The sequence below is a fragment of the Biomphalaria glabrata genome, chromosome 16 (assembly GCF_947242115.1).
Source record: "Biomphalaria glabrata chromosome 16, xgBioGlab47.1, whole genome shotgun sequence".
Classification (NCBI taxonomy): Eukaryota; Metazoa; Mollusca; class Gastropoda; family Planorbidae; genus Biomphalaria; species Biomphalaria glabrata.
The window spans coordinates 22,364,917-22,382,302 of record NC_074726.1 but is presented as its reverse complement, the minus strand read 5'-3'; the positions used below and the strand labels follow the sequence as shown (position 1 = coordinate 22,382,302).

General features: G+C 35.4%; 1 protein-coding gene across 2 annotated transcripts in view; it reads right to left on the bottom strand.

Annotated features, from left to right (window-relative positions):
- The window catches only part of LOC106074616 (uncharacterized), a 36,317-nt gene extending 20,466 nt beyond the window's left edge, over window positions 1–15,851 (bottom strand). Inside the window, exons 1-12 of one of the 2 annotated variants that reach the window (XM_056014391.1) lie at window positions 15,596–15,851; window positions 13,132–13,342; window positions 10,866–11,031; window positions 10,141–10,184; window positions 8,967–8,997; window positions 8,053–8,123; window positions 7,206–7,413; window positions 5,556–5,692; window positions 2,907–2,978; window positions 2,687–2,812; window positions 1,359–1,458; window positions 1,093–1,250 (exon numbers count right to left, since the gene is read on the bottom strand). In XM_056014391.1, the coding sequence (XP_055870366.1) occupies window positions 1,093–1,250; window positions 1,359–1,458; window positions 2,687–2,812; window positions 2,907–2,978; window positions 5,556–5,692; window positions 7,206–7,413; window positions 8,053–8,123; window positions 8,967–8,997; window positions 10,141–10,184; window positions 10,866–11,031; window positions 13,132–13,338 (1,320 nt within the window). In that variant the 5' untranslated portion in view covers window positions 13,339–13,342; window positions 15,596–15,851. The remainder of the gene's footprint in view (window positions 1–1,092; window positions 1,251–1,358; window positions 1,459–2,686; window positions 2,813–2,906; window positions 2,979–5,555; window positions 5,693–7,205; window positions 7,414–8,052; window positions 8,124–8,966; window positions 8,998–10,140; window positions 10,185–10,865; window positions 11,032–13,131; window positions 13,343–15,595) is intronic. The other variant, XM_056014390.1, reaches the window with a different exon arrangement.
- Between the last annotated feature and the right edge of the window lie 1,535 nt (window positions 15,852–17,386).

Sequence of the window (17,386 nt, the reverse complement as noted above, 5' to 3'; positions counted from 1 at the left end):
CGTAGTGTTTTTTTTTTCCTTTGACGTCACATGGAATGAATTCTTTAAATGAAATGCTAAAAGAACGCACTCGGTGCACCAATGTCTATGAACACTCGAGAAATGGCTCGTGTTGATAAAGGTGATTTTTAGTCTAGCTAGGCCTTGTGACGTAGTGTTTTTTTTTCCTTTGACGTCATATGGAATGAATTCTCTAAATGAAATGCTAAAAGAACGCACTCGGTGCACCAATGTCTATGAACACTCGATAAAAGGCTCTTATAGATGAAGGCGATTTTTAGTCTACCTAGGCCGTGTGACGTAGTGTTTTTTTTCCCTCTGACGTTATATGGAATTAATTCTTCAAATGAAATGAAAAAAGAACTCGTATAGTAATGTTTATTAAGCCTCGTTATGTGACTCGCGTTTAAAAAAGGAATGATATCTTGATTTAGATCTAATCTAGATTTTTTAAACTAGATCTAGATTTTTATTACAGTATATCTAGATCTGGATTTATATTCTAATTAAAATTATTTTAGAGTCTAGATCTAGAATTTCTAGATCTAGTTTAGACTAAAATAGACTAGATTAAGATGTAGAATTTCAATTTCTAAACTTAAAGTGTAAAAAAAAAGTGTAGATTTTCATTTTCAAACGTTTTGATCAATATTGTAATGTTTTAATATACTAAAACTAATCTACTATTTTTTTATTAAATTTAAATTTACGGCAAATGAATCTTTGAAACATTATTACTTTTGACCATCGGATGGCTGCCTGGTCGTGCGGTTTGCGCGTTGGACTGTCGTTCAGATTTATGGATGGCCCAGGGTTCAAACCCTGCCCGCTCCCATCCCCCGTCGTCCTGCGGGAGGTTTGGACTAGGAAGTAATTATCTTCAACTCTGAAGGAACATCCGAAACGTGTAAAACATTTTACATCAAAATTAAATCACCTCTTGAATATTATTTGCGAATATGCAGATCCGACAGGGATCCGACTTCGACGGGGGCCGCCTCTGAGTTTGTGTAACACAAACTCTCTTTGTAATCTTGTTTAATTTTACCTTTATGATTTGAATAAGAATTATTTTTTTTTCATGCAATATACCTTGCGTTTAATTTGTTTAATAGTTGCCAGTTTTGCAAAACCTTCAAAATATGCTAACGTTTGAATCTCGACTTTGCTGTTGAGCACGTTGTAGATGGCATAGAATCTCAGGTGAGACAGTAGGCTTTGTAGCATGTCGTCAATGTTGATGTTGTTCTCTATTTCAAGAGACTCAGAGTTTAGAATTCAGAATTGAGAAAACAAAGTTGAAAAGTTAAACAAAAAATGACTTCATTAATTATTTTGAGTAAATCGTATTCGTTTACCTTTTAGAAATGGCATGAAATCGTACTGTACGTATGCCGAGAGAAACAATGAGAGGTCATGGACAAGCTTATCTTGATCGACCAATGTTTGCTTTAATATCTATGGATATTCAATTCAAACTTGTCATTATATAAAATGTATGTATACAGTGTCAGCGTCTACACAACGTATTTTTTTGTTAGTTTATTTCATTTTGTGTATTTCGATGGCTGGAGGACTTTGTGTTGAACTTTGTCGTCATCATCATCATCATCATCAAACTTCATTAGAGTGAGGGCTTGAGTGGCTCAAATCCTCTCTTGCAAAAGCCCTGGACAGAAACCCTGCTGTCTTGCGTTGTGCATAAATGTCGCCATACAGGTCGAGAATTTTGGGTTTCCCAGACCTGTCGAGACGGAGATCAGCAAGTCTGGGGCAGTCAAACAGAATATGAGGCACGGTTTCCTCTTCTTCCCCGCAGCGGGGGCACCGTGAATCAAAATTTGGCCATAGCCGCGAGAAATATGAGCCAACAGGACAGTGGCCTGTCCTACACTGTGCTATAATAGCTTGCTCAGGCCTGGACAGCCTCCATCACGGGGAAGTGCGGTCAGGGCGCCTCATGCGCTCCCAGACTCCACGGGCTTTTTGGGACTTGTCCCAGCACTTAAACCACTTTTCCATTTCTGTTTTTTTTGTATTATAGTCAGGGCTTGATGAAAGCTTACAGCCTGATCAGTGGGTGGAATTTGCCCTCCCTGGTGGGCCAAATAGTCTGCGATTGTGTTGCCAGTCACACCTACTGCATTATTACAGGGGTGCCATAGCGTTGTTTGATGTTATGTGAAGCCATGATGACGGTGTTGATATTGGGGGGCCATGGTCCGGGGCTTTGCAAAGCCTGTAGTACAGATTTTGAGTCAGTGACCACAACAATCTGTGTTGCCCTCCAATGTCCCTCGCCGAGTTGAGAGTCAATGACTTTTAAGGCTTCACAGACTGCCATGGTCTCCGCATCAAAACTGCAAACATTACCACATGGTCCAAAGATTTTGACTGTGTAAGAGCCAAGAAAGTCGATGTAGGCTCCAAAGCCTGCTCTTCCAGAATCTATTGATGCCGACCCATCAGTGTATGCAAAAATAGCACTGGGCTTGAAGGTATTAATGGTCTCCAGAGCTAGGATTTGAAGGTCGTTAGATGAACGGCTTTGCTTAGTGGCATTAGGGTCTACTAATATCAAGCGTATGTCTGGGGTTGTTGGGCGACACCAAGGGGGAAGGGGATGAAAGCGTTGAATTAAACATAAAAACTCATAATTAAACTACACGATAATACAATATAATACCTTTTCAAATTTTGCAATTAATAGGCAGTTCTCCTTTAAGTCAATATTTCTTACAACTGAAGACAAAATCAAGACAATGTCTCTTTTAATCTCGGCCCGTGATATTTGTATTTCTTTGTCCGTCTCCTGGAAAAGAACGTTTAGACGTAATTCTATCTTTTGGAGAAACACAATGTTACAATGTCTTTATTATTTGTTTCTAGTAACAAACTAAACCTACTTTATCCAGCTGGAATTCTCGTGAGTCTAGTACGTTTTGAATGGCATTTAATAAGTCTTTTTCTATAAGCTCCTGAGAAAAGGAAAAAAAATGTAAATATGGTTTCTATTGACAAAACCATGTAATAATTAGTTTTTATTAAATTGAATAATTGATACCATGGTATACGAATATTTATTTATGTTATTTTTATTACAATGTTAATATTGTTAACATCATCTGCACTATAGATCGCAAGGGAAACTTTACTTAACTTAATTCTAGTTTACGAGATCTAAGCCGGACGGACGAACGGACGGACGGACAGATCATACAAATCTAATAGCGGTTATTTCCAGTAAGGGGACGCGCAGTCTGGACATGTAAACATTATACAATAATCTAAATCAGACAAAATAGAATCCAGATCTAAATCTAGATTTAGATATAAATGTATTACTAATTTGAACAGCAATTAACATCTAAAATTACTAGCAGTACACACAGGCTACGCAGGTTGATGGTTGTCGCCGCAACCCCCCCCCCCTTTTTTATATTTAAATAAACGTGTCTTCTTTTAATGATAATCATGTAAAACTTTTTAAACCTAAATTACTTATTCTCTTACAATAGAATTATACGTTTGACTCTATCTGTCCTAAGACTAAGACCTGCGCATCTTAATTTCTCCCACATTGACTTTTGACTTGATTTGGAAAGACTCGCTTTATAATTCGCCCCCTCACACCCAACACCGTCAACAAACAAAAGTTAGTCCTTCGTACACATCACAGTTCTCATTTCTACATTAATGTTGGTATTGTGTTCTCTAAATAAAAAGAATACTTGGTTTTATTTACTGTAGTCGTTTATGTAACCGCTTCTGAATGTAGCAAAATGACAATAGCTCAATACTTAGCTTTTCAATACTATTATGATTAGTTGTTCTTGCTTTTTTGACAATGTTACAAAGTACCATTACTCTCTCTCTCTATCTCTCTCTCTCTCTCTGAAAAAAAAAACTAATTTGAGATCTGATAATTGGATTGATTTTTAGCGGCCCCCGAAAGGGGAAAAGACGCTATTAGTTTTGTGCGAAATTTCTGTCCGTCTGTCCGTCTGTCCGCCCGTCCCGTTTAAATCTCGTAAACTAGAAAAGATATTGAAAATCCGACATCACAATATTTTAGACCATTCAAAGTTCTGATGCAACGGCTACTTTTTTTTTCCTGAAAGCGAAAAATCTAATTTTTAAAATCAGTTATGCAAGCAGTTTTTTAAAGAGAAAAAGCTAATTAGTATGCATTTTAAGTTAGACCTAATTTAGAACGAATAGTAATCTTATAAACTTCATTTTCTTAAACCTATTCACAAGGTGGATGACATAGATAGAAGCTCAAGCATCTTCAAAACAATTACATTAAGTGAAGACCAGGAGAGGCTCAGTAATGCGCTTAGCTTCCGAACCGAGGGTCCCGGGTTCGAAGACTGGGATTTTCAACTTCGGAATCCTTGGGCGCCTCTGAGTCTATCCAGCTACCTGACATTAGTTGGGGAAAAGCAAAGACGGTTGGTCGTTGTGCTGGCTACATGACATCCTCGTTAACCGTAGGCCACAAAAACAGATGAACTTTACATCATCTGCCCTATAGACCACAAGGTCTGAAGCGGGAACTAATTAGGCCAGGTTCACATCTAACCTTGCATTCACTTGCACCTATCCTTTGATCTGCAGTATCATTTGGGCACTACACAAGATCTGTCAACCTTCTTTCTCCATCCTTATCTCTCATTTGTCTTTGATATAATTTCATTTGGATGTTCTTTCTGAAAATATTCAAGCCTGCCTGGGTGGACCACTTCGGGGGCCGATTTTGAGTTTGTGTTTCCACACAAACTGTCTTTATAACCTTGTTTTTTTTTTATTTAGACCGCTTCTAAAAGGAAGTGGAAATGACGTAAGGCATGTTAAATAAAGTATATTTATTAAAAAAAAAAAGAATAAAAAATGCTTTAAAAATATGAAAAATGTTTTTTTTTTTTTTTTTTTTTAAATTTCCATTTAGACTAAGATCTTTTTGGAAAATACCGAAAATAAAATATAAAGGTTTGATAGAGCTGACGTTATTTTGTGTGCGAATATCAGTCTTCAAGTTGCGAATCTGTCAAAACGTTTTCTTTGTAAGCACAGATGAGGTAAATTGAACCAGTGTACGAAATTAGATGTGAATACGTAAAATACTTTATAAGACCTTTTAATTAATGAGTCAGTGGTATTTTACACATATATTTAATAGATTGTGGTAATGATTATAGCTTATGACAGTTTAAGGGAGCATATTTATTTTTTAGGTAATCGGTTGTATCACATAAGGAAGCAGATCAGACGCGAACTGCAAATTATGCACTATTACCTCGACTAATCGTAATCATATTAGTCTAGTAATTTTAAGATTAAACTTGTAAAGTAAGCTGAAGGTCCGTCCTCCCCCAGGTCCGTGACTCCCTTTGATTTGCTGTTCGGTCTTTCTGCTAGTGGTTTTTTTTTTATCATCCTCCTTTTTCAGTCGTTCTAGGGACCATTATTTTGGGAAGTTATAGCGCCTAAAACATACATTATGTTTGTTAACAGCGCTTTATAAATGAAACTATTTATATGATGTTACATACATGGCTAATGAGTGCTGTAGAAAACATCAGATGTGTTAAAACTTCAAAACTGCTCTGTTTTATTTTCATCACCTGTCTCTTACTGTTTGTACTCAAGTCTGGCTCTACAGGCATAAAACACAACGGCACTAATTTACCTAGAAGATAAAAAATAAATAAAAAAGAATCTTTTAAAACTAGACTAATCTTCCGAAAACGTTATATTCAAAACATATATATATATATATATATATATATATATATATATATGTATATATATATGAGGCGCGGTGGCTTAGTGGTAAAGCGCTTGAAATCCAAAGTCAGGGGGTTCAAAGTTCTAATCCTGGTAAAATTGGGATTTTTTATTTCGTGATCATTGAGCGCGTGATGGATGCTTGACATGCTTAAACTGTGGCACTCAGGTTGTACATATGTAATCACCAGCCGACCTTGTCCTTCTTTCTACTCCTGATGTGTATGGCTGTCACAAGACGCTAGCAGTGTGCTGGCGCCTGCTTGAACTGGTCGTAGTCTAGGGTGATTCAGGAGGCCCGACTGTTGACGCTGGAACTTTGGTGGCTTTAGCCTTGTCGCGATTTTGGTGTTATAACTAACATATATATAACTGAGATATGCAACTCAACACCGGAATGTAGTTAGAGACTATAACTCTAAACTGTAACTTTATTTTACACACAACACATAAACTTCCAAATGAAATGTTATAAACAGGTACATCAACTACTAAAAGTAAACTCAGATCTCTAATGACTATGTCTCTAATCATGAAGTCATTCTGCTATAGTTTTCTCGTACCAGATTAGGAAACTAGCAGGAGCGGGAAATACAACACTCTACAAGACCCACGCCAACTAACTCTCTCTTTTTCAGAGCCAAAATTCCTCCCACGTGGACTACACCGAAACACAGTGGTTACGTCCCCTTGCATCATCAGTGACACATCCTCAGTGGTTACGTCTACATGCATCATCAGTATCTGACCAGTGATGACCACTGCCCCTTTCCCCAGATTTCCCAGATCACCCCGCCCTCGTTGTAGCCTAGGTACTCTGGTCCCGTGACAACAAAATAAACATTAAAGCACAAAAAATATACCTATTTCCCCCTTCCAATAATAAACAAATCTAATTAAAATATATTAAAACATAAATAATGACATTAGATCTAAAATCTAAATAACAGAAATCAACTTAAGACTTTACACAATAACTAAGGCCATGGTAGTGGACTGCGGTTGTTCTGCTACACACACACAAACGGTTGTGGGCTCACAGCGGTTTGTGACAATGGCATCTGCAATCCGAGACCCTTTCTTTATGCTCGCTCTCCATGTAGGTCTAACCAGAGCCACTTTTTCCCACCTGCTATTGTCGATTTTTAAGAGCTTCATGTCGCGTCTGCTACTCTGCTTTCATCGCCATACAGAATGACTTGTGAAAGTCGACCTACTTGCATTCTGTGAACGTGGCCAAGCCAGCCAAGGCCCCTTCAACTAATAACAGAGCGGATGACCTGGCATCCTGCTCATCGCAGCACTTTATCATTGTTTAATTTATCTTGCCACCATATTTTAAATATCCGCCTTAGTCATCGGAGGTGGAGTACTTATCATAAACATATTACAAAATACAAGTTTGACTTATTTACCTGGTAGTTCAAGTCTAATAATAACCTCTTCAAAGCTATGTGTATTATGTATATACAGCTTTACGATAGTTAAAAGCTGCATTACAGCTTTCAATGTGTCATTGTCTGCCCCTGGTGATGACAGCTTTAAGACTAGAGAGCCCAACAGATGTTCAACTTGACATGGGGTCAGGTTTAGTACGTCCTCAGTACTTTCGAAAAGGAGAGACTTTTAAAAAAAGAATTAAATTAAAAAACAGATTAAAAACTATTAAGATTAAAAATTACTGTTTCTGTTTAAAAATATTCAAATAAAATCTTTGTGTTTAACATTTTTGATACTAATTTTAGTATGTTAAAGAATATTAAAAAAAAATATCGCTTTTATATAGCGCTACCTTCATGTTTATAGCATGCTTAGAGCGCTATGGTCCAATCTCATTTGTGGACCAGTGAAGGGGGGGGGGGGGAGAGGGGGTATCTGGGAGAAGGTTATTCCGTGCTGCTATTAGGCGCTCAGTAAACACAACTCTGCCTGTGTTGAATCTCGAGCCCCCTTTATAGGAAGCTAAGCCAAGCCAAGTGTACTTAGCCTCTCGACCACGCTTCCCACAAATATTTGAATTAAAAAGTTATTGAATCTTACATTTCAAATAAAATATGAATTTTACGTTTAATTTTATCATATAGTCTGTGAACTTTACATATCAATGTAGTTTTACTTTATAAACGTTTTATCATTATCAATGGGAATATAATGTTTTTACAAGATTTCAGTCATAGCGCAAATCAGATGTATATTATATTTGAAATGATATTCATAAAAACTACACTAATAATAGCAAATTAATAAACATGTTATACCTACATGATATTTTTCAAGCATTTGACTTTTTTCCTTTTCATCTAGGTCAGATACACTACATGACTTAACAGAAACTTTGATGTTCATGTGAAAGACAATAATATTTAGATGTTGTTAAAATATAAACATTATTATATTTTAAACATTTAGCCAAAAACGTTTACATTTTGAGCATATAATTAGAGTATGGTCGCCTTTATTTACAATTCCAGTCACTCCTTCGTGAAACCTGGGTAGGAGGGCGGACAGATGATCTCCAAATCGGCATTAATGATTTTCCTAGAAAATTAACAGTTGATGTGTATTGCTGAGAAAAGAATTACTAGCTCGTTGGCCACACGGTGACAACTCTAGTTTAAACATTATTATTTTTCAAAGTAAAAAAAAATAATAATAATTTGGCTCGAGAATATATCTAGATCACTAGCTAACATGGCGTAGTCAGCCGTATGACTTTAATTATACAATAAATGTTTCAAATCTTATCTTCCGTACCACCGCGTGTTTTATATCATATGAATGTTTTTTTTAATGTTTTTTTTTTATTACACACAGAATAGCTCAGTGAGCGTTTGAATACAGTTAGTGTGTGGAGTGCAAGGGAACAGGTGATTTGGTTGTCTCTTTGTTCTAGTTTTATATTAACGTTCTTATATTTAGGTTAACTTAAATTCCATTAGTTTTTTTTTTTTTAATAATAAAATGTTGTTTTTTTTATTTTGTTTTATTTAAATTCTGAAATATTGAGAGTGACAGTGAATGTGCGGTTAATTCCCTTACATACTTTTTAAAAAAAGTATTTGTTTTCTACTTTGTTATGATGTTTGGAATCAGTACTACAAAGAAAATACTACAAAGCAAAATGTTTTCAACTAATGTATTATACTAGTATTGGGTAAAAAACAAACTAATATTACCTGATGATACGCTAGCAGAAGGATATTGAAACTGGGAAAGCGAAAAAAAAAAAAGAAAGTAAAACATGGTGATAAGATAAAATGAAATGTCTCTGTAATGTGTTTGTTTCGTCTTGTCAAGTCCAGCACCAACTAATGCCAATAGAATATGCAAATAATAAAAATGAAAGAAAAAATTAAACAGGACAAAGCAATAACAACAATGAAACTTCCTTACAAACACACCCAGAATTCCAATCTGATTCTGTCGTTAAAATATTGAAATTCTGTACATATTTAGAAATAATGTAGTAGGCACTTACTGTAGTTATTCAGTAGAGTGGATGTAATAAATTTATGAGATAAAATGATTATATTAATTAAAATAAGTAAATAATTCTCCTTTCACAATTGTGTTTAATTGTCTCGAAAATTGAGTGTCAAAATGGGTTATACCCGTATAATCGACTATTCATATAAATATAAATATAAAATATTATGAAAAAGGATTTACCCGTTTAAAAAAAAAGTTTCGTTCTTTAACAGAGATAAATTTAGTTTGCATTTTTATAGGGCCCCACGCTTGTAAGGGTGAAAATAACAGGACATCACGGTCTCCATCATGATTTAAAGAACGTTTATGCTAAGTATTATCAAGATTGTTCAAATGTATTAAATTCATATATGGGCATACAAACACATACATACATAAATACATACATATACCTTGCATTCAATGATATATATATATATATATATATATATATATATATATATATATATATATATATACAGAAAGAGAGAGAGAGAGAGAGAGAAAGAGAGAGAGCGAGAGAGAGAGAGAGGGGGAGAAAGAGAGTTAAAGAGAGAGAATGAGAAAGAGAGATAGATAAAAGAGAGAGAGAAAAAGAGAGAGAGAGAAAGAGATAGAGAGATAAAGAGAGAGAGAGAGAGAAAAAAAAAGAGAGAGAGAAAGAGATAGAGAAATAAAGAGATAGAGAGAGAGAAAAAAAGAGAGAGAGAAAGAGAAAGAGAGAGAGAGAGAGAAAGAGAACGAGAGAAAGAGAGAGAGATAAAGAGAGAGAGAGAAAGAGAGAGAGAGAGGAAGAGAGAGAGAAAAAGAGAGAGAGAAAGAGAGAGATAGAGAGAGTGTGTGTGTGTGAGAGAGAGAGAGAGAGAGAGATTAGATAATTACCTTATGATTTTCCACTTCTCTTTGTAATTCACTCTTCACAAAGTCTTCAAATCAATACATACATTTATTAAAATATAATGGGTAACAATGACCTCCTTCTATAATTTAAGATTTATATTATAAATAATGTAACAGTAAACTGATTGGTAAACTATGGAAAGTATTCCACATAGTACGTTGTAATAGATGTTTGCCTAGCTTTATATTGTGAACACCTAAAGATTTAATACAAATGGAAATAATTAAAAGCATCATCTATGATTTATTGCAACAATATCAGAACTTTTATAGTTTCTAAAAGAATCAGACACCATATTTATTAACTGAGAGAGTGAATTTTTCTTTTAAAAATACCATAATAGTATCTTAATAGTGCACTACGAGTACACTAGTGTATAGTTGAATAAAACTACTACTAATAATAATTTAATCTAATTTAATTTAATTTCTAGAGCCCTGTTAAAAGCCATGATGTAGGCTCAAGGCACTGTGATTATATTACAAACATAAACACGAGAGCTAAAATGAAAAACTAATCTAAAACAGTTGATACAATTGGTTTAAATAAAGACTATTGTAAGTTCACTACTATGAGAACAAAAAAAATCTTATTAAATAATAGTGAACAATTATCTTATTCTAGAGAGGAATAAAAAACAACAGCATTGCTCTACAATATCTATCAACTGGCCAGACACAACCAACACTTTAATGGCCACACCTACCTCCTATCTCTTCCATCTTTAGGGCAATGTGACCTTGATTGACCTGTTTATCTCTGAGACATTGAAGCAGACACGGAAACCAGTCTTCATAGGTCACAAGCCTGTTCAACAATTCTTCGTTGGCTTCAATGTTTCCCTTGCACTCAGCTTTTCGTTTCACGATTTCCTTTGGTTAATAACAACATCAGTATTATCAAACGTTTTAAATGATGTCTAACGATGCGGATATGAGTAACTTAAAAATTAAAAAAATACAATCTGATTTATGCTCAGAAAGGATGCAAAAAAAGATACAGGCACATTTCTTATTCCATAGGATAGGACAGAATCACACACGTACTCCATTTTAATAAGTATTGCTAGAGAATTGGATGGCTGCCTGGTCGTGCGTTTGCACAATATTTTACAATTGAACGGGTTGACCGAATCAGCTAGGAAAACCAATGACTTGAACACTAGATTAACACTATCTTCTCTTTAAAAAGAAATTTTGCAAGGGGAGATAAGAGCGTCTCATTACTACTTATTAATACATACAGCTCTTGCAAAGTTATAAATTATATTTATATATAAATTATAAGACACAATAAATTTCGCTGTAACATCTTTTGCAGTTCAAATTATCTCATTTTATTTTATTAGCAGGATATTATTTAATTATTTGAAGTTACATTTAGAGTACATGCACAATTCTCTGTTTCCACACTTTGTTTCAATATTGTAAGAACTTCTTTTAAAAAAACAAGGAGGACTAAAGAAGTAATCAAGAATAGGATCTGTAGATGATGCTGATATTTAATTTAAAAAAATGAACTTCAACATACGAATGCACAAATTTAGTTGTCAATCAATGGTTGTCAGATCTTTGATTGCTTCTCTACAAGATTCACTGTTGCCGCCTTTATCTTCCTTATCACCACTACCACAGTGTCACAGTCATTGTCCCTCTCTAGCTCTGGTTGTCCCAGGAACGGTCATCTACCTTACACACCACTCTCAGGAACGACCCTTCCAATGTTTCAGACTGTTTCAGACTGTTTCAACTGTTTCAGACTGTTTCAACTGTTTCGGACTGTTTCAACTGTTTCAGACTGTTTCAACTGTTTCGGACTGTTTTAACTTTTTCAGACTTTTTCAACTGTTTCAGACACCTCACTGTCTTGAGCATCTCCATTGCTTTTCACCCTCGTATTACTGAAAGCTGTTCGGATAATGGTCTAGCCTGAGACACTCTGTTTCTCCTTCAACGTCTGTAAACTCTCTCTGTCTGTCAAAAAGTCATGACCTGGCCCAGTTCTAAACAGTAAACTAGTGCACACCATAACTGTGGTGCAGGTACAAATATATTACAAGATGAATAATTCTGCACATATAATATTCATTCACTCCTGTTGTGTATCTGCCAAATATTCCAATATTCATGAAGACGCTGCCCATGTGGAGTGTCACCAGAGAATGCTGGTCATGTCCTTCAAAACTGCTCTGTTTACTAAGAGGCCCGAACAAAACACTGGCCCCAAAACACCCCGATAAAATAAAATATTCGGAGATCTTCATGATTTGGGAAACCACTGTTCATCTCATATATTGGTCTGGTCATCTGAACGCTCCCACATAACAATTAGAAGGAAGAAGAAGAAGAAGAATGATGACGATATATAATATGTTAACTATTTTATTTTAATTAGTAAAATTTCATTAAGAAAACAAAACCTTTTTAGTATTATTTATATAACTCGAATGTCGTTCATAGAATGCCAGAAGGTCGTCTTTCAAAAGACATTCTATATGGTGATCTAACAGAAGGCAGGAGAGCCGTTTGTCGTTCACCTCTACTACTGATGTATGCAAACGGCACATGAAGCTCTTCAAAATCGACACTCACAGCTGGGAAAAAATGTACTTGATAAATCCACATGAGGAGAGAGCATAATGGAAGGGTCCTGGATTGCAGATGCCATACATAACATAGCAGAAAGAAGGGTGAAAATGCAACGCCGCCAAGTGATTACATATGCCTAACCTGTGACATCAGCTGTGCATCAATGATTGGCCTCTTTAGTCATACAAGAAGTTGCAAAGGGAAACGATCGTCTCTCGAGACATAAAATGCAACAGAACTCGAATGTCACAAGAAATTTATTACTGAAAGAGTATTTAGCTTCGCGGAGCTGAATTATAAATAATACATAGCAGAATAGAATGTTTTGTAAGAATAGTTTCAACAAACTTAGTATCAAGTTCTTTAGTAAATCATTACACTTACAATATCTTTATCCACTAAAACCTTTGGACTGTATTTCTTGAAGACGTTCACAATATTTTCAGCTATAATGAACGATATAAATAGATCGTAGATGGAATCCTTTAACAGTTTGTTGAGTTTGACTGGAAAATTACTGAACGTAATACTTGCGTCATCGGCAACAGCAGCTGTGCAGGTCATTGATTGAGCATCATCCATCTTTAGCATATTTCTAGATGCATAGTTTAAATATAGGACAATTAATTTTAGTAAAATAATAATAACATTTTAGAGTAATTTATGTGAATAAAACAATGGAAAAATTCATACTAAAGGCTATTTACAGCATTTGTAATGTGTCTAAAGTATTATACTTTGTGATTATATTTCCTCGTCCAATCTTGAAACTCTTCATGGTTTAAATGAGTAAAACAAAAATAATTTTTAGAAAAAAAAATGTTTATCAATTAGTTTGGATCAGTCATGTTATTAATTCTTAATAGATCTAGACTAAAAATAATAATTTTGTGCGATTAGAAACATATTTTACCACCTCATTTGTATAGTGCAATTTCATTCTTTTAGCATTCGGAATATGTTGTGATCCTTTCACCTGTCTGGACCAGTTGGTAAAGGGAAGAAAGAACAAAGTGTCTGGGTGATCGCTTTTTAAATGAATTTTTAAAAAAATGGGATTGGGAAAACCTGTATTCGAACTTGTAGGATAAAGCCTTATCAGGCTTCTCAAGCAAACGCGGTAGCCACTCTGCTAGCGAAGAGTCTATGAACATGGAAGATCGTATAGTTAGTTATCTATTATTTCTATTACTTATGTTCACTAAACCTTAGATAAGGGGGGACTAATTCAGCTTATACAACCACTTCAGTCAAGTAATATTTCTTTCTCTTGTTTGAAATACCAAACAAAGTAACTTATTACCAATACCTCTGCGGGGAACCTGGACACGCATCTCAAAAAATGCCTCAACAATTTTCCTTGGGGGTCGATTGACGATTTGCCAGGGGTCGGAAAAGACCATTGAAAGTATGGATTGTTATTGTCTAATCTTCTATTGCTGTGTGTGTGTGCCGGGGGGGGGGGGGGTCGCGGCTAAGTGGGGGATTGTATAAAGGGGTCGCCTAGCGTAAAAGGTTGGGAACCGCTGAGTTCGTACGTTATTTTTAATTAAATAGTGGTAAATAATTAATTCAGTTAGATAGAGAAATAGGGAAATACATCTTACAGTATTGAGAGATATGTTGTATTGCTCTAGTATTATGGTAAATTCAATTAATGCATGAAACTATATGGGTAGTGTCTTTATGTTTGCTGTAACATTATTGTAAGTTTATTTGTTATAATGTAACTATAAGTTGGTTTTTCTTCGTAATTTAACTATAGAAACATTTGTTGTACTTGTACTATAAGTTAATTTGTTGTGACTTTAAGTTTATTTGTTGCAACTTTACAATAAGTTTATTTGTTGTAACATTACAATAAGGTGATGAGTTCTGTTGGCTCCAAACGTTATTGACTAGCTCTAATGATTTCTTTCAGTAGTCAAAGTGTTTTCTTTTGGAGATTCCTCAACGTTTTCAGATCTATTTGCATTTTGTGAATTGATGCCCTTGTGAAGTAAACATGATTGAGGAGCTACTATTTCGTTTGTGTTGTTCTGGGTTACTGCAATCCCTCTTGTAGAAACATAATCTAGTACATTTACCTTGTACCTAAATTAGCACTAAGAGAATGACAAATCCTGAATCGAGCTATTTGACCCTACTCACAGAACGCCTGCTCTCTCTCTCTCTCTCTCTCGATCTCTTTCTATGGTCGCCTGGTCGGGTGGTATGCGCGCAGGACTTTCGTTCCGTTGTTTTGATGGTCCAGGGTTCAAAACCTGCCCGCTGCCACTCCCTTGCGTCCTGCGGTAGGTTTAGACTAGGAAGCACATTATCTTCAACTCTGAAGGAACATCCGAAACATGTAGAACATTTTTTTAAAAATATATACAAACTCTCTCTATCTCTCTTTATCTGTCAAAGATTGTTGTATTTCTTCCTTTGTTATTTTATCTGACACTCACATTCATTTGTTAAATTAGAAAAGCTAGAAAAAAAAAAGGTCGTTAAAATCTGAAAATGTTTTAACTACTCCTAAAATAACGACATGTATCAATATCGTTTTGTTCCTTTGGATACATCAGCTGTGTGGAGAGGGCGAAACTGCTGTGTGGGCGACATCGTTCCGACAGCTAATGCCCAGACATTCATCTCATTTCCATGAAATGATACATGTTATTATTATATTATCATTACCAAAAAAAAAAAAACTGATGAAAACATACAATCGTGGACAATTTGCCAAAATCATATGATTATAGTATGTCTTTGCACGTTTATGAATAATTATTAAAAGAAAATTTTGTCATATGCATTTTATCTCTTTTCAGTTTAACTAACTATTTAGTTTAATTATACTCACCGGTGTAGCAACTCATTACATTATCTACTCATCACTATTATTTCAAATGTCACTCAATAAAAACATTCTTTAGATAATCTTCCACTATGAAACATGATCTGTTAGGCTGCAAAGTGTGATGCATATTTCCAAGCTTCCAAATATGTTTACATATAGCTTGAAATGCGAATTGTTCACTTTAAATACTTGCCAGAACGTGTGTTTTGAAAGATATTCTACAAATGAAGTGTCTACTTAGACAAAAGGATGTTAAACTTATTCTTTTTAATTTCTACGTATTGTAAGTACGTGACTCTAGCTATGTTAGCGTGTTAACTGCGTGTGTGTTTGTACAGCGATCGTATGTGTGTAACAAGAGAATTGTATGCGAGCTTGGTTATAGCCTATCGTTCTGAGAGTGTTCCGTGTGAAATGTTATCTTCCTGTCTTCACTACTTCAGTGAAATCAAACGTCCAGGCGACGTGAGAAATGATTTCTCCATTTCCTACTTTGCTTAGGCATTATTTTATATATAATTATTTTCGTCGCCTAACCACGCGGGACACCACGCAATCCAGTCGACTCTCTAGCCCTTGTTGGAAAAAGCATTTAAAGATATCAGTCGCATATTTCTGGAAAAATCTCTCGATCTTTGCAAGATAGCTGTAAGCGTTGTTTGCGAACATTGGGATAACTATGGCGACGCCCTGTCCGTTGTTCTTAATCACGGAATCACAGTCATACACTCTGCTCGACTTACGCTGCCTACATGAATACTTCCGGCGTTTATGGTGGCGAGGCTGAAATTGTGGTGATGTCTCAAATACTTCCGGCTACTATCACTATTCACTTCCGAGAACGTCCAACATGACCCTCCTCGAGTTTACAATCCGGGTCAACGTCTCACTCTATCCCTGCTATTTAGCGGTCCTTTGGATCATGGCCACTACGAAGTTCTCTTGCCTGTCACAAATACACGTGATGACCTTCTGGTGCCCTCCGTTGACAACGTAGGCATGTTAACCAACATTACACACTCATGTGATGGTCACAGATGTGGAAAGCCTGACTTATTCCTAACATTCACTTCACTACATAGCGGCGTATGCTACGTCGCGGGTCGACTAGTATAAGATAATTTATAAGAACAAAGTGTCACAAACTGCTGTATACATCCCACGTTTGTATGTGTGTATAGCAGAAAAACTAGCTGTATATTTTGTCCTCTTCATTTTATTGTCACGTGACAAGATGACCTGTTCATGAACGAGACCTGGGTACTTAGGTGGAAAAGCGGCTGTTGGAACACTTTTTTTTTACGCGGAGACTCGCATTTCACTCTTCTCCTTTTTAATATTTTATAAATGATATTTACCTTTAAGAATACTTTATTTGATTTTAAGTTTGAAGACAACCCACATTTGATTTTAAGTTTGAAGACAACCCACTTATCTGATTTTAAGTTTGAAGACAACCCACTTATCTGATTTTAAGTTTGAAGACAACCCACTTATCTGATTTGAAGTTTGAAGACAACCCACTTATCTAATTTGAAGTTTAAAGACATCCCACTTATCTGATTTTAAGTTTAAAGACAACCCACTTATTTGATTTTAAATTTGAAGACAACCCATATTTGATTTTAAGTTTGAAGACAACCCACTAATCTGATTTTAAGTTTGAAGACAACCAACATTTGATTTTAAGTTTCAAGACAACCCACTTATCTGATTTGAAGTTTGAAGTCAACCCACTTATCTGATTATAAGTTTGAAGACAACCCACTTATCTGATTTGAAGTTTGAAGACAA